The sequence below is a fragment of the Ranitomeya variabilis genome, chromosome 1 (assembly GCF_051348905.1).
Source record: "Ranitomeya variabilis isolate aRanVar5 chromosome 1, aRanVar5.hap1, whole genome shotgun sequence".
In the NCBI taxonomy this organism is placed as follows: domain Eukaryota; kingdom Metazoa; phylum Chordata; class Amphibia; order Anura; family Dendrobatidae; genus Ranitomeya; species Ranitomeya variabilis.
In genome coordinates this window covers 179,393,523-179,412,007 of record NC_135232.1, presented here as the reverse complement: position 1 = coordinate 179,412,007, position 18,485 = coordinate 179,393,523, and the positions used below count along the sequence as shown (strand labels likewise).

Sequence of the window (18,485 nt, the reverse complement as noted above, 5' to 3'; positions counted from 1 at the left end):
ATATATATATATATATATATATATATATATATATATACATATATATAGTCTGTATTTATATTTACTACAGCGCGATATCTGTGAAAAGACGGTAATTCAATTGCCGGCTTTTCATTTCTCCTTCCCAAACCCGACAGGATATGAGACATGGTTTACATACAGTAAACCATCTCATATCCCCATTTTTTTTTGCATATTCCACACTACTAATGTTAGTAGTGTGTGTATGCAAAATTTGGGCGCTGTAGCTGCTAAAATAAAGGGTTAAATGGCGGAAAAAATTGGCGTGGGCTCCCGCGCAATTTTCTCCGCCAGAGTGGTAAAGCCAGTGACTGACGGCAGATATTAATAGCCAGGAGAGGGTCCATGGTTATTGGCCCCCCCGTGGCTAAAAACATCTGCCCCCAGCCACCCCAGAAAAGGCACATCTGGAAGATGAGCCTGTTCTGGCACTTGGCCACTCTCTTCCCATTCCCGTGTAGCGGTGGGATATGGGGTAATGAAGGGTTAATGCCACCTTGCTATTGTAAGGTGACATTAAGCCAGATTAATAATGGAGAGGCCTATCCATTATTAATCCAATTGTTTGAAAGGGTTAAAAAACACACACACACACACACATGATTTAAAAGTATTTTAATGAAATAAACACAGCGGTTGTTTTAATATTTTATTGCTCTCTCAATCCATTTGCAGACCCTCGCTTGGCAAAACAATAAACCCACAATATACATACCTTCTGCTGACACATCACGTCCCACGAGGTAATCCATCTGAAGGGGTTAAAATAATTTACAAGCAGGAGCCCTGCAAATGCAGCTGTGCTCGTGCTTGTAATTCCCCGCCACTGAAGGAAATGTAGGTCAATGACCTACATTTCCTTCATTCGCCGGGGAATTACAAGCATGAGCACAGCTGCATTTGCAGGGCTCCTGCTTGTAAATTATTTTAACCCCTTCAGATGGATTACCTCGTGGGACGTGACGGGTCAGCAGAAGGTATGTATATTGTGGGTTTATTGTTTTGCCAAGCGAGGGTCTGCAAATGGATTGAGAGAGCAATAAAATATTAAAACAACTGCTGTGTTTATTTCATTAAAATACTTTTAAATCATGTGTGTGTGTGTTTTTTAACCCTTTCAAACAATTGGATTAATAATGGATAGGTGTCATAATTGACGCCTCTCCATTATTAATCTGGCTTAATGTCACATTACAATAGCAAGGTGGCATTAACCCTTCATTACCCCATATCCCACCGCTACACGGGAATGGGAAGAGATTGGCCAAGTGCCAGAACAGGCGCATCTTCCAGATGTGCCTTTTCTAGGGTGGCTGGGGGCAGATGTTTTTAGCCACGGGGGGGCCAATAACCATGGACCCTCTCTAGGCTATTAATATCTGCCGTCAGTCACTGGCTTTACCACTCTGGCGGAGAAAATTAAGCGGGAGCCCACGCCAATTTTTTCCGCCATTTAACCCTTTATTTTAGCAGCTACAGCGCTGAAATTTTGCACATACACACTACTAACATTAGTAGTGTGGAATATGCAAAAAAAAAGGGGATATGAGATGGTTTACTGTATGTAAACCATGTCTCATATCCTGTCGGGTTTAGGCAGGAGAAATGAAAAGCCGGCAATTGAATTACCGACTTTTCACTAACACCGCTGCGTATTTCTCGCAAGTCACACTGCTAGTCCGTGTGGAATCCGTATTTTTCTCGCCCCCATAGACTTTCATTGGCGATTTTTTTTGCGCAATACGCTGACAAACGCAGCATGCTGCGATTTTGTACGGCCATAGAACGCCGTATATTACAGATCCGTAATATACGGCTGATAGGACGAGACCCATTGAGAAGCATTGTGCCGTATGTTATGCGAGTTTTACGCACGTAGTTTCTGCGCTCTTACGTCCGTAAAACTCGCATGTGTGACGGCGGCCTAACTCTGATCGGTGGTAAGTTCAGCGTTTGAGTCAGCAACTCTGACTGGCGGTAAAAAGTGTACCACTGGTCACAGGCGTCAGCTGATGAGAGTACTACTCTCATCATAGTATGCCTGCTCTTGTCGATAGCAGCGAAAGTCCACAAGCGTTTTGTTTTTTTAAATTATTTCAATAAATAATTTTTTTTTTTTAAAAGGCATAGGGTAAACCCCAATTTTTGAAAACCAGCCAAGCTAAAGCAGACAGCTTCGGGCTGGTATTCTCAGACTGGTAATGGGCCATGGATGTTGGCCCCCCCAGCCTAAAAATAGCAACCCGCAGCCACCCTAGAAAAGGCGCATCTATTGCATGCACTTTGCCCAGCTCTTCCTACTTAATAATAATAATACATTTTTATTTGTATAGCGCCAACATATTCCGCAGCACTTTACATTATAGAGGGGATTGGTACAGACAATAGACATTACAGCATAATAAACACAGATCAAAACAGATACCAAGAGGAATGAGGGCCCTGCTCACAAGCTTACAATCTATGAGGAAAATTGCCACCGCACTTGCCCTGGTGCGGTGGCAAGTGGGGCAATAATTATTATTTTTTTTTTTAAAAACAACATATTCCTCACCTGTCCGACGAGAAGATGATCGTTGTAGGACAGATATGGATTATCTTCTAGTCAAACAGGTGGGGAATATGTTTTATTTTTCATTTTTGAAAATAAATAGGTAAAAGAGTGGAGAATTTTATTTCAAATAAATGAATTTATTCTTGCGGTGTCTTTATTACAGTCTGACTATGGGGTTAGTAATGGGGGCATCTTAGAGGCTTCTCCATTACTATCCTGTGGGATAGATGTCAGCTGACATCAACCCAACTATTACCTCACTTGCCAACGCACCAGGGCAAGTGGGAAGAGCAGAGCAAAGGGCCAGAATTGGCACATCTAATAGTTGCGCTTTTTCTGGGGAGGCTGAGGGCTGCTACTTTTAGGCTGGAGGGGGGTTAATATCTATGGCCCCTTACCAGTCTCAGAATACCAGCCCCAGCTGTCTGCTTTAGCTTAGTGGGTAGCCAAAAATGGGGGAACCCTACCCCTTTAAAAAATAAATAAATAAAACATGTGGGGACCCCTCTAGTTTTGATAACCAGCCAAGATCACGCTGACAGCTGAGGGCTGCAGACTACAGCTGTTTGTTTTGCCTACGCTAGTTGTCAAAAATAGAGGGGACCCCACATTATTTTTTTAAATTATTTATTTATTGCACAGGCACCGGCTGGTGAATACTCCCATCATTGTACACTTGCTCTCATTGGTATCAGCAAGAGCAGGTGTACGATGATAAGAGTAGTACTCATCAGTTGACGCCTGTGACCGGTGGCAACCTTTTTACTGATGGTCAAAGCTGTTGGCTCACACGATTTAATCTGGTGTGCCAGTGTGGGAACTGCAGCGCACTGACTGGTGGTAACTTGAAAGGTTATAGTCTATCAGAGCCGGTGTTTCCCACGCTGTCACACAGATGATATCGTGGGAAACACCGAATGTTCGGGCCCCAATTCATTTGAATGGGAACTGGGTTCGAGTTCAGGTACCGAATCAAACTTTAAAAAAAAAAAAAAATGTTTGGCTGAACCCGAACATACACGGGTTCGCCCATCACTGTTCCTGAAGAACCCTTTAAAGACATTATTAAACATTTCCACATATCTTCACATAGACTTCGAACTGTAGAGAAATTGATGCTAATTACTTGGCTCGCTCCATTCCAGTCAAGTGTTCCATTCATTTAACCCCGCTGGCTACTCTGCTTTGACAAGAATATGTCATCCTGGCTTCCTGAGCCGATGAATGTGTTGTTCTAACTGATGTGTGCAGTAAGTATAGGAGGCAAGGAGTTAAATAGCATAATATTTTACACCTATTTCCAAAAATAAATAATAACACCTCTACTCTTCAAAAGGTGGACATTTACTTCAGGTTTTTATTTTTCCATTTTATGGTCACAGTTGTAGTATTGATGTAAAAATGTGGTACTATTTTGAATAGCTACTGTTTTTATCAGATTTATATATCTGGGCGCAGACATGTGGGTTGAATAAATCCTGAACGTTTGTTCACTAAGGATATGGAGTGCTGAATTCTTTTTTGAATAAACATATAATTGTGACATTCATTGGACAGGTTGCCTGGGGGCCTTGCACCCGAAGATAAGTAGTTGTGATTCTATCTATCGATCTATAAATAAAGCCGAATGTATAGCCACGACCACGCCGCATAGTCACACTCACTCAAATATCCCACATCATACCGTCAGCCAGAGCCACCAGACTACTATCCCTAGTATCCTACATCATCCCGTAAGCCAGAGCCACCGGACTACTACCACTAATATCTCATATCATTCAGTCAGAGCCCCAGGACTACTACCCCTAATATCCCACATCATCCAGCCAAAGCCATCAGACTACTACCACTAATATCCCACATCATCCCGTCAGCCAGAGCCACCGTACTACTACCCCTAATATACCACATCATCCCGTCAGCCTGAGCTACCGGACTACTACCACTAATATCCCACATCATTTAGTTAGCCAGAGGCACTGGACTACTACCACTAATATTCCACATAATCCCGTCAGAGCCCCTGGACTACTACCCCTAATATCCCACATCATCCTGTCAGCCAGAGTCACCGGACTACTACCGCTAATATCCCACATCATCCAGCCAAAGCCATCGCACTACTACCACTAATATACCACATCATCCTGTCAGCCTGAGCCACCGTACTACTACCCCTAATATACCACATCATCCTGTCAGCCAGAGCCACCGGACTACTACCGCTAATATCCCACATCATCCAGCCAAAGCCATCGGACTACTACCACTAATATACCACATCATCCCGTCAGCCTGAGCCACCGTACTACTGCCCCTAATATACCACATCATCCTGTCAGCCTGAGCCACCGGACTACTACCACTAATATCCCACATCATTTAGTCAGCCAGAGGCACTGGACTACTACCACTAGTTTTCCACATCATCCAGTCAGAGCCCCCGGACTACTACCCCTAATATCCCACATCATCCTGTCAGCCAGAGCCACCGGACTACTACCGCTAATATACCACATCATCCTGTCAGCCTGAGCCACCGGACTACTACTCCTATTATCCCACATCATCCGATCAGCCAATGGCACAGACTACTACCACTAACAGGGCCGGACTGGGACTAAAATTCAGCCCTGGCATTTGAAGTCTCACAGGCCCACTTGTCGCATGGTGACTGTATAATATCTTTGTACACTTGTAGGCTACAAGAAGTGAGGGGAGTGTAACACGACTATATAACATATAATCACAGCTGTATCCAGCATTACAGCTCAGTCCCCATAGAATGTAATACAGCACAGCCCCCATAGACTATAATACAGCACAGCCCCCATAGACTATAATACAGCACAGCCCCCATAGACTATAATACAGCACAGCCCCCATAGACTATAATACAGCACAGCCCCCATAGACTATAATACAGCACAGCCCCCATAGAATGTAATACAGCACAGCCCCCATAGAATGTAATACAGCACAGCCCCCATAGAATGTAATGCAGCCAGCCCCATAGAATTTAATGCAGCACAGTCCCCATAGAATGTAATGCAGCACAGTCCCCATAGAATGTAATGCAGCACAGTCCCCATAGAATGTAATGCAGCACAGCCCCCATAGAATGTAATGCAGCCAGCCCCATAGAATGTAATGCAGCACAGCCCCCATAGAATGTAATGCAGCCAGCCCCATAGAATTAAATGCAGCACAGCCCCATAGAATGTAATACAGCACAGCCCCATAGAATATAATGCAGCACAGCCCCATAGAATATAATGCAGCACAGCCCCATAGAATATAATGCAGCACAGCCACCATACAATGTAATGAAGCCAGCCCCATAGAATATAATGCAGCACAGGCCCATAGAATGGAATGCAGCCAGCCCCATAGAATATAATGCAGCACAGGCCCATGGAATGGAATGCAGCCAGCCCCCATAGAATGTAATGCAGGCAGCCACCATACAATATAATGCAGCACAGCCCCCATAGAATGTAATGCAGGCAGCCCCCATAGAATGTAATGCAGGCAGCCCCCATAGAATGTAATGCAGCACAGCCCCATAGAATGTAATGCAGCACAGCCCCATAGAATGTAATGCAGCACAGCCCCATAGAATATAATGCAGCACAGCCCCATAGAATGTAATGCAGCACAGCCCCATAGAATGTAATGCAGCACAGCCCCATAGAATATAATGCAGCACAGGCCCATAGAATGGAATGCAGCCAGCCCCATAGAATATAATGCAGCACAGGCCCATGGAATGGAATGCAGCCAGCCCCATAGAATATAATGCAGCACAGGCCCATGTAATGGAATGCAGCCAGCCCCATAGAATATAATGCAGCACAGGCCCATGGAATGGAATGCAGCCAGCCCCCATAGAATGTAATGCAGGCAGACACCATACAATATAATGCAGCACAGCCCCCATAGAATGTAATGCAGGCAGGCAGCCCCCATAGAATGTAATGCAGGCAGGCAGACCCCCATAGAATGCAATGCAGGCAGGCAGCCCCCATAGAATGTAATGCAGGCAGGCAGCCCCCATAGAATGTAATGCAGGCAGGCAGCCCCCATAGAATGTAATGCAGGCAGGCAGCCCCCATAGAATGTAATGCAGGCAGGCAACCCCCATAGAATGTAATGCAGGCAGGCAGCCCCCATAGAATGTAATGCAGGCAGGCAGCCCCCATAGAATGTAATGCAGGCAGGCAGCCCCCATAGAATGTAATGCAGGCAGGCAGCCCCCATAGAATGTAATGCAGGCAGGCAGCCCCCATAGAATGTAATGCAGGCAGGCAGCCCCCATAGAATGTAATGCAGGCAGCCCCCATAGAATGTAATGCAGGCAGGCAGCCCCCATAGAATGTAATGCAGGCAGGCAGCCCCCATAGAATGTAATGCAGGCAGGCAGCCCCCATAGAATGTAATGCAGGCAGGCAGCCCCCATAGAATGTAATGCAGGCAGGCAGCCCCCATAGAAAGTAATGCAGGCAGCCCCCCATCCCCCCATAGCTCCACAATCCAGTCATCACTCATTGATAAAAAAAAAAAACAAACACACTACTCACCTCTCTCCTCGTGTCCCGTGCTGCTCCTGGCTCCGGTCTCAGCAGTCGCAGTCTGCCCGCCCGGTCACACAGCAGGTGCGCGATGATATGACGTCATCGCGCACCCGCAGTGTCAGCGGCAGGCAGAGCGGGGAATGATGGGAGAGGAGGCGTCAGCAGACGCTCTCTCCTCCATCATTGCATTCAACTGTACCGGCGTCTATGACGCCGGTATAGTTGAATGCGGGGCCGGGAGTGTGCCGCGACGGCGTGGGGAGTGTGCCGACAGCGGCACATTCGAGCGGCCCACTACTGCCATCGGCCCTTCTGGCATTTGCCAGAACTGCCCTATGGCCAGTCCGGCCCTGACCACTAATATCCCACATCAACCCATCAGCCAGAACCACCAGACTACTACCTCTAATGTCCCACATCATCCCATCATTCAGAGCCACTGGACTATTACCCCTAATATCCCACATCATCCTGCCAGCCAGAGCCACCAGACTACTACCCCTAATATCCCACATCATCCCGCCAGCCAGAGCCACCAGACTACTACCCCTAATATCCCACATCATCCCGTCAGCCAGAGCCACCTGACCACTACCACTAATATCCCACATCATCCCATCAGAGCCACCAGACAACTATCCCTAATATCCTACATCATCCCATCAGAGCCACCAAACTACTACCCCTAATATCCCACATCATCCAGCCAGAGCCACCAGACTACTACCCCTAATATCCCACATAATCCCGTCAGAGCCACCGACTACTACCCCTAATATCCCACATCATCCAAGTCAGAGCCACCGGACTACTACCCCTAATATCCCACAACATCCCATCAGAGCCAACACTGTCAGGTTGGTGCTGTTACACCGATTAAAATGATACCTGGGTTGGAGAAATCCGTCTTGTGTTTCTTTTTTTAATCTGCATTTTAATTTTTAAGTTAATGAGATGTTTCAGGCCAGGGCATAGAAACTAACTGTGGTTAGCTATAGCACCTCAATTCTCTCATTTTCCCCCTCACACCTCATTTTCCCCCTCACTCCTCATTTCCCCCCTAACTCCTGTCATTTTGACCACACATCTGTCATTTTCCGATCACTCCACTATATTCCTCTCATTTTGCATTCACAAGTCTTCATTTTCACCTCACATTTTCCCCTCAGTATATATCTGTATGTCATCTCGTCCTGTATTTAGTATGTACCTGTATGTCATCTCCTCCTGTATATAGTATATACCTGTAGGTCATCTCATCCTGTATATAGTATACACCTGTATGTCATCTCGTCCTGTATATAGTATATACCTGTATGTCATCTCCCCTGTATATAGTACATACCTGTATGTCATCTCCACTGTATATAGTATATATCTGTGTGTCATCTCCTCCTGTATATAGTATATACCTGTGTGTCATCTCCTCATGTATATAGTAAATACCTGTGTGTCAACTAAATACTGAGGTAAAATACTGAATGTGTGAATGTGGCCTTATACACAGCCGTCACCTGCAGCGCTTCTCTCTTCTCTGTACACAGCCTCATCCTGCAGCAGCACCTCACTTCTCTCATTTTCCCCTCACATCTCCATCCATCCTCCCTTTCCTATGACGTCTTACAGGAGCAACTCCATTCTAGATAAGACAGAGTTAGATGTGGCCTTTGCCTGCTATGTGGAGTGGGCATGGCTCGATACACACACACGCACACACACACACACACACACACACACACACACACACACACACACACACACATACATACATACACTCAACTTTATATATATATATATATATATATATATATATATATATATATATATATATATATATATATATATATATATATATATAGATATACACAATTGGTAAATTTAATTGAAAAGTTTGTCTAGAAATCTGAACAGTTAGGGCTTATGAACAAGTTGTAGATTTGGTGCGTTTTTGCTATGCAGATTTGCTAGCAAAACCTGAAGCAATCCTGATGCCTGAAAAGTGAGTGAGAAACCTGAAGTCTCATGCACACGTTGCTTATTTTTGACTTGCAGATTTGGTGCAGAAAATTCTCTGTGTTTTAACCCTGCATTTTTCACCACTGACTTCACTAAAATCATTCAAAAGCGCAGGGCAAAAAAAGCAATAAAAAAGCGCGTTTTTGCAGCTGCGTTTTTCCTGCCAAGAGACGCAAAAATGATGCAGAAATTTCTCCATTTACTCAACGTGAGACCATAGTACAAAGTACAACTTTTGAGCATAAAAATTAAACTATATCCTATGAAAAAGTAAAATAAGACAACCATCCAGTGTTGATTTTTTAGTGTTGACCGTTGTGCGAAAAATTTTGAAAAGTCAGAGTAAAATCTATATAATGGGATGGAGACTAACCAAATCATTCCCAGGTGTCTATAAACATCAAAAAGAAATACACAAGAATATTGGACACAAAATAAACTAAAATAAACTAACATAAGAACTGAAATGGGACTCACTCCATTGTGCTGCAGATTCTCCATCCTTGGTGATGTCCCACTGGAAGACTGCGTTTACTTTTTTAACCAGTTCACTGCCGACATCTTTGATACGACGACCAATTTCTTCAAACACTAGGGTACTCTGCAGTCCTACATCCTACAAAGTCATGATCACAACTTGGTTATATCTGGGCACATATAAAAATACAAAACATTGCTATTACAAATAAAGAAAAATACAAGCATATATCATAAAATACCATTGTAAAAAGTCTATAATATGTAAAGTTACACAGACATTTTACTGTTAACTCCAGGAGGTGGAGTTAAAAAGATACTCTGGATTACAGCTTTCTTCTCCAAAGTAGCCATGACTTTCATTCCTGCTAAGAATAAGGAAGGGATAAGTTTGTGATTATGTTTTGATATCCTCGGATGGTCTCATGTATCAAAGCTGGAGACCAGAGATTATATTTATTGGTGATCGTGTGAAGAATGTTATACATTTGGCTCCAGAATTGACGTATTGTAGAGCATTTCCACTGTGAGGTGAAATTCCATTCCTACCCAATTTCTAAAATATATGAAGAAAAAGAAAACATTAGAATACATGGCTGGTGCCAGCCAAGAAAGAGTACTTTATGGGTAACTTCCACCAGGGACGTGCTGAAACTTTAGTGGTTCTAGAAGTCATATTTACTCGTAGTCATTCTAGAGTTAAAAATAATTGTAAAAGGTCTTGTTCTCACATAGGCATGCGTCACAGTTTTTTATCGTAAGATTTGAATATGCTAGTTTCTCAGATTACGTAAGCAAGAGTGCTCAAAGATGGAGAACACTTATTTTTAGATTAAGGACCTTCATGTAAAGTTAAAAAACTGGATCTGTTTATATCTAAACATTTTAGGTCAGGCATTTTATATTTCTCTTGGAAAAAATACTGTGCATGAATTTTTCAAAGAAATTTCCAATTCAATAAAGCCATGTTTCCTGCGACCATCTGATAGCATGAAGATACATGCCAGGCTACAAATCCTAGGAGGAGTAAGTGGGAAACTAATCTAAACCTATGTTCAAATCTATTGCATAACGCGAGTGAGGAACAGAGTATTGGGAGCCAAATAACTAGGTGATGCTTAGGTGCTACACGACCCTGCTGGCAGAGAACAAGAAGGATTTGGAGAAGCTGATTTTGAGGATTAAGGAAGACAGGTGTATCTGAACATCAAGAACAGAAAGATCATGATAACATCGCAAACAGCTAACATCGAATTGGTCAACGATAACATATTCCTTGGCTCCAAGATCAACTGGGATTTTGACAGCAGACGTGAAGCAAAATGAAGCATAGCACTTGGATAGGCTAGAACGGACGACATGAACAAGGTCGTGAAGAGAGACTTCACCCTCGCCACCAAATGCAGATTGGCCAACACAATTTTCTTTCCAATAGCAACATACAGATGTGAGACCTAGACACTCAAGAAGGCTGAAAAAAGAAAATTCACTCATTTTAACTTTGATGCTGGAGGACACTTCTACGGATTCCATACACAGCAAGGAAAACCAATGGAGATGTCTTGGACCAATTCAAGCCAAAATTGTTGCTGGAAGCTAAGATAATCAAACAAAAAATAGCTTAATTTGTCCACATTATACAGAGTCAGCCTTTAGAGAAAGATGTCATGCTTGAATCTGTCAGTAGCAAAAGAAGAAGAGGATGTCCAAGAACCATCAATACCATCAAGAGAAACATGGGAATGACCATTGGCGAACTGAAAGAAGCAGCATGGAGAGAGATGATCGAGAGAATGACCAAGAGTCGTATAGAATGTATCCCAGTAGGTAGAGCAGATTTGTTAAGTGTTTATGAAAAAATAAAAAAGAACTCAAGCAAAGTACAATAGGAATATTTAGTTCAATTTCAGAGGCCAGAACCACTATTTAGTTTGGTAGCATAGAGTGTTATTACTAATTACAAATTATTACAAATAATTAGAAATAATTTTAATTTGACTTTTAGGTACTGCATCTTACAGCTCATAATTAAAACCAGATCGGTCACCAGATTTCACAATACATTCTGTATACATTAAGAAATAGATATCTTTGATTTGATGGGCCTAGTGTAATTACTTTGAAAATCCATGTCAAATTGCTTTTATAATCCTTTTTGGATGTAATAGTCTCTGTCAGCTTAGCCTGAGTGACAGCTCTGCAGCGTGCCTCCTCTCCGCTGGTGTCGAGATCTCAGACTGCAGGGTCAGGAGAGATTGAGTACATTAGAACTTGTGCATTCTTTCGCACTCTTAACAGAAATATAAAACATTATAACACTGTGTGACAATGGTTTTCAAAATAAGTACACCAGGCTCATCACGTCTAAGATCTATTTGATAATGTATGTCACTTGAATTGTGAAATCTGTTGACAGATGAGCTTTAACTGGATTAATTTCATCATATAATGAGCAGTGGTAAAGCCTCTGACTAGTCATGGTTATTCGTAAGATCAGAAATGTATCAGTTTTGGTAAGAGTGTGGTATAAGTAAAATATATTTGCAGCTGTTAATTGTTCTTATAAGAAAGGAAACTCATTTTAGAGAAGCTGCGAATGACAAGGCACAATAATTATTTTTCTCAGAAATTCATGGTTCTCAAATCAATGGCGTGTACCATGGAGCAGCCTGTCAGACCTAGTAATTCTATTACACTATACAGGCCATTACGGGATTATACAATGTATTCCATGCAGTAAAATACTGTCTGGCTGCAGTTGTTATTGGAGCGGGAAATTTATTGCTTTAAGGCAGACCAGATTAAATGTCATAATGAGAATGATTACATTGGAATTGCTTGCCAATAATTCTGTCCTATATAAAATATACATTTACCATGTTTAAGACCTTATAACAGAAAAGTATGAGACAGGAGAATTTTACAGATATTTTCCAAAACCTTCATGAAATATTAAAGAACATGGAGCAAGCTGAACGGATATCAGTCTCTGTTTTATATTAGATCCTCCGCACTCATGTTACCATACAGTTCATAGGGCAAGGACGACACGTGGTGAGGGAACCTGCCCTCCGGACATACAAGACTTTATGGACAGTACGATGTGCCATTCAGAAGCCATCCCAATGGTGTGATCACACAACAGCTTTCCCAGGACGTATGTTCTCCAACACCTCTTACTGCCATACATATTTGTGGCAGAGGTGCTCACGTGTGTACAGGGCCATAACAGTGAGACCGGAAAATATTACTTGGATTATGTGGTCGCTGTCTGGAAAAGGACAGATTTTTAGTAACGCTCAGCTCAATAATAAAGTTTTTCTGGGTGTTTCTAAGCTGAGTAAATTGCATCACAGTAGCTCCAAGGCTAAAATAAGAAGAGGGCGAGTTCTGCCCCCGAGAAGCTCAGGCATCACTATTAGTGATGAGCGAATATACTTGTTACTCAAGATTTCTCGAGCACACTCGGGGGTCCTCCGAGTATTTTTTAGTGCTCAGAGATTTAGATTTTCTTGCCGCAGCAGAATGATGTACAGCTATTAGCCAGCATAAGTACATGTGGGGATTCCCTAGCATCCAGGCAACCCCCACATGTACTTATGCTGGCTAACAGATGTAAATCATTCAGCTGCGGCAAGAAAAACTAAATCTCCGAGCACTAAAAAATACTCGGAGGACCCCCGAGCAACGAGTATATTCGCTCATCACTAATCACTATGCTTTCTCTGGTGATGCTCCAACAGAAAATGGTCAGAAAGCCGAGCCCTAGAGATATGCAAGAAACTCCGGAAGATATGGCTGTTTTTTTTTTTTCAATGTGAAAGTTAAACAATCTACAGGGGATGGGATATTTAGCTACTTTTAAGAAAAAAAAACCAAAAAAAACCCCAAAACAAACAGATTTTCTAATCCTCTCCACAGCTGACATAGCAAACCTAGACTAGAGAGTCTGCACATGCACCAAACTTATAATCGATTTAGTGCATCCTTAAAGGGGGTACCCAGGACTTTAGAAAAAAGGCATGTATTTGCTAACAAAAGTGCTGATTGGCAGTCGGCTCTCCGCTGCCTAATAGGGGAAGCCGGCTGTCAATCAGTATGACATCAGTAGTACCGTCAACAGGAAGACAAATTGCTGCTCTGCTGACAGAGTAGCTGAATCTCTGGCAGAAGCGGTCAATGTCTGATGCTGGGTATAATAGGCATGTAGGTGCCTCTGTTAGCAACTGCATGCCTTTTTTTTTTAGTCCCAGATATCCCCTTTAAACACTTTGGCTAACTTTACAAAGATTCTTTGTTGGCTTAATTTTTGCCCGATGTGGCGCACACTTACCTTTTAAGCTTTGCCACCTATCCCTATCTGCAAAACCAAGCTTCCTTTAAAACTAATCAATAATCAGTGTTTTACACTCATAATAAAACTTGATGCCAAAATTTTGGCAAAATTTGGTGCACTTACAACAGTAAATTTGCTTTACTCTCTCAAAATGACTTAAAATTAGAGTTGAGCAAAAAGATATGTGGGACTTTGGTCCAGCAGCAATGTTGGTAGTATGTGGTGACAAACCAGAGCCCTGGGAGCCTCCTACTACTTTGTGGCATCTCCGGCACCTCTTCTGATTGGTAGAGGCGTTGCGCTGGGCCTACTCTTAAGATGAGGTTACAAGGTAGTACTGATTTGCAGGGCTCTAGTTCAGCGGTCACAGGCTACAGATGTGGCTGCTAGACAAGAATCCTGAAAATCTTTTTGCCCAACTCTACTCAAAATGAATCAATAGTTTAAGATTGTTGAACAAAATCTAACATTTAAATAAATCTTTATACCATCCATTAGTAATTAGGACCTCAAATGCCCAAGTAAAGTCAGTGATGGATATTTCCATTTGCAAACCCTTCGCGTAGTCTCCGCCATCACTTTTACTGCAAAGAACTCCTTCCTATACAATATACACAGCACAAGAACGCTTCGCTTATCCCCTGATGTGTATACCAGGCTGTTTATACTAATTACTAATGTTCTCTGTTTATTTCGCATTAAGGAGAACTAAAGGGGATATCTGGGACTTTACATAAAAACAAAAATACGCATCTAAGCAGTAACAGGCAGGTAATTCCAACTTACCCACCTGTTGTGCACGGCACCTTTCTTCCCGGGCACAGAGCAGTTACACACCGTTCTTGCCAGGGATTCAGAAGCCTCTGCTGACTTCACGTCTACAGAGCGGAGGCTTCTTTTCCGGTCCACTCTGTCAACGGGGTGGGACTTCCAAGGTCATTCTGATTGTTAATCGAAATGACCTCGGAAGTCCCGCCCAGTCAGCCGAGGCAGCTGGATCCTCGGCAGATTGTGATCACACTGTGCCAGGGAAGCACTGCGCTGGGCACAACAGGCAGATAAGTTGTAATTACCTGACTGTTACTGATTAGATACATTTTTTGCATACCCTTTAAAGTACAAAGATGATCTGCAGTGCAATCGTGCAAATCAGAGGCAGGCCGTGTTTTGTTGCATCAGCATTACATGGAGTGACCAAGTTAGCATTCATGCTACTGTGTGTGTTAATTGTGACAAAGCTGCAGCGGATTTACTGAAATTTTAGCCATGTATCTTGCTTCAGCATTGTGCTGAAAAGGCGAATCGGAAGCAAGGCTAACAGGAACACGGCAACAATCAATGGGGACTTCTACCGGACGCAACGATCTTTCTTGTTAAATAAATTGTGTCACAGAGAGCAGTGTAACCCCAGTGACAACTGTATTGATGCGCTGTTTTCCCTGTAAACATAATAACAAATCAATATGGCAAGATAGAATTAAATTGCACTTTTTCTTTTTTACTTGCATCTAGGTCTATTGTGCGTTCTCCAGAATAGAAACTGCAACTACAGCATCTAAACTTCCCACAATCTTTATTAGCTCTACTGAAATCATCTGAAATGTGTCTTATTATCTAGGTGCATTTGTTACAGCTCAGAATTTTAGTCTATACTTGGGTTAAGGCATCGCCGTACCTGGACTGTAGCTTTGGACTCCAAACTATTAACAGATGATGTAAGGTCAACGTAGGCACCGGCGATGGCAATTTCTCCAGTCTCTTTCACCTGAAAAAAAAAACAGAAGTGGACATGTAATTTTTTAAGCAAGCATTTCCTCAAGGTGCCTCAAGTAAGAAAAAGAGAATTCGGAGTCACTTTATCTTTGCTGCAGTCATTTCCTCTGACATTTCATGACATGTCTGCTCCAATCCTCACAGAGATCAATAAGCCTTATCCTTTCCAAGAGAACACTGACATCATTCAAGAGGTATAAAAGGTCAAATGTCTTTGAGACATCTTTAATGATTTGTTCTCTAAATGTGCAAGTGTGTATACACATTGATCGACTCGGTGTAAAATGATGTTCTGTGCTTTAAGTCTGAAATGTACTGTCTTGAATCAAACTGGCATTTAAAATGTTAAAATAAAATATGGTCTGATACATATAAAATATGGTCTGCACTTTCAGATTGCTACAATTCACCTTTGCTGATCATGCATACAAAGATTCAGTTGTCCATACTAAGTATTATTCTCTACAACCAAGAGCTTATTGGGGAATACTGCAGTGACCTTTGATGACGTTGCTTTGAGACTAGATTCATTTGCTTGTTTATTCTCATTTTTTTTGCAATATTTTACAGCTTTTGACTATGTTCAGACCTCTTTTTTAGAGAAAGATACAAAAAATAGGTCCAAAATTCAGACCTCCTTTTCCCTTTCTTTCAGTATTTATGCTTTAGAATGCTCCGGACACAAATGATCAATGAGTATAGGGTATAAAAGGTCCGACATATGGAAACTGAATGAACACCTAGTATATATTTCATATATGCATAAACATTAGTGAGGAGCGAATGTGCTCGGATAAGGTGTTATCGAAGTGTGCTAAGCAAGTGTCTTCGGCGAGCTCGAAATACATGTTCGAGTCCCTGCGCCTGCATGTCTCGCAGCTGTTAGGCAATCCCAACATGTGTTGCGGCAGTCTAACAAACCGGCAATCCATGCATTTGTGGCGGCTGTCGAACAGCTGCGAGATATCCAGCTGCGGGGACTCAAACATATTATCGAGCATGCTAAACACACTGGATTAGCACATTCGGATAAGATCTTATTTGAGCACGTTCACTCATCACTAATAAACATACTTTACTCTTGCTATTGAAAACCATAGGGTACTGCACCAAACAAGCAATGGGTGATGTAAGCAGTCGTCAGGCAAACAGTGGTACACGTCAGAAAAACGCAGTCCCCCGGAAATATTGTCTAAATGTCTCAGCATAAATGGGAGGCTTTATTAGCTTTATGGTGTGTCACAAAAGCGGCTGGCAGTTCTTTCCCCGCTTCATCACTTACAAAGTGTAATATATACTCCATTGTATAGGAGATGGATTCATTATACTAAGCGGTTAGTCCTCCAGCTACATTCATCTCTCACATTATACGATGCAAACAGCAGCTTTATGCTGGAACACAATAGCTCCATACAATGATGCAGATTTATGTGCCTGTGGTTTGCAGGATCACATTAGAAGCTAATGTTTTACACCAATCTGACTTATGCCTTTGCCTGAATCAAGAATCTCTTTTGCCGGTACGACAAGGTAACAGCACCAAACAAACGGTTATGGAAAATCGACACTATTGAGCTACCCTGCAATATGCCTGAGGCTAGAAATAAATCCCATAGACGGGTGATCTGCATTTAGAAAAAGTCAGACCACAAATCGGCTACTGACCTTAGACTGAAGGTGGATTCTGTTCCCTTCTTTCCACATTTCTGTTTGCAACGTTTGTCCAGGCAACACTGGCTTTACAAAGCGGACCTTGGGAGATGACGGAAGATAAAGGAAGACACGTTACAATTTCCAATGTTGTATAGTAAGACCATATAAACAGAAGTGTTGTCACATCCCACTGCACAATATGGCTACAAGGCCAACTGAGTGGATGACACTATACCCCTCGCTGGGATGACCCACCATAGGTTTTGGACAAACCTTAGCCATTTCTATCAGGTGTTCATTAGTGTTGATCGAGTCCCGAAATGCTCGAGTGCTTGGTACTTAAATCGAGCACGGTGGACGTTTGGACATGCTCGACTCAAGTAGCGAGCATAATGGAAGTTAATGGCAAACAAGCATTTTTCCGGAGATTCTCGTTCTCTCTCTATGCCTGACAGATCATTTGAATCAGCTTCCTATGGGGAGCAGAGCACTTAAGCACCACGTGATACCTGGCACTGCTCGATACTTCATCAAGCACTCCAATGGCGTATCAACAAGTGCCAGGCACATTTACCCATCACTAGAGCTCATTACACTTCCTCTACCTAGTTAAAGGGATTGTTCACAAAATATCTTACCAAAAAGAATTTAATACACTAGTAACTCAAGGTACTTTATAATTAAAAAGTAATTATTATTGATATAACAATATTAAAAAAAAGCATTAAAAGAAAGGTGCTAAGTCGTTAAAAGGGGGGACTCAATGCCTATTCAAAAATAGCAACCCAATGCTAACTGATATATAATAATTCATCCTTTTGTGACTGCTATTTACGTTTTTGCCTATTTCCTACAGTCTGCTGTTTAACTTGGCCATATTGTCTGGTTACCACTATATTGAGCATATTGATTATTTATATACTTGCATTTTTCAGCCCTGCATTTTTTTCAGGATTTATTATATATCACTTAGCATTGTCCTGCTATTTTTGAATAGAATTTATCAGAAAACCGGAAAACCCCATTAAGCAATTTTGTATTTAATTTTGTTTTTCTCTCTGCTTCTGATCAAGGTAATTAA

The 18,485-nt window shown here is 42.2% G+C and overlaps 1 protein-coding gene across 1 annotated transcript in view; it reads right to left on the bottom strand.

Annotated features, from left to right (window-relative positions):
- The window catches only part of HSD17B4 (hydroxysteroid 17-beta dehydrogenase 4), a 412,752-nt gene that overhangs the window by 48,407 nt on the left and 345,860 nt on the right, over positions 1 to 18,485 (bottom strand). The window contains exons 20-22 of the mRNA XM_077290859.1: positions 17,417 to 17,503; positions 15,654 to 15,743; positions 9,643 to 9,781 (exon numbers count right to left, since the gene is read on the bottom strand). Coding sequence (XP_077146974.1) covers positions 9,643 to 9,781; positions 15,654 to 15,743; positions 17,417 to 17,503 — 316 coding nt within the window. The remainder of the gene's footprint in view (positions 1 to 9,642; positions 9,782 to 15,653; positions 15,744 to 17,416; positions 17,504 to 18,485) is intronic.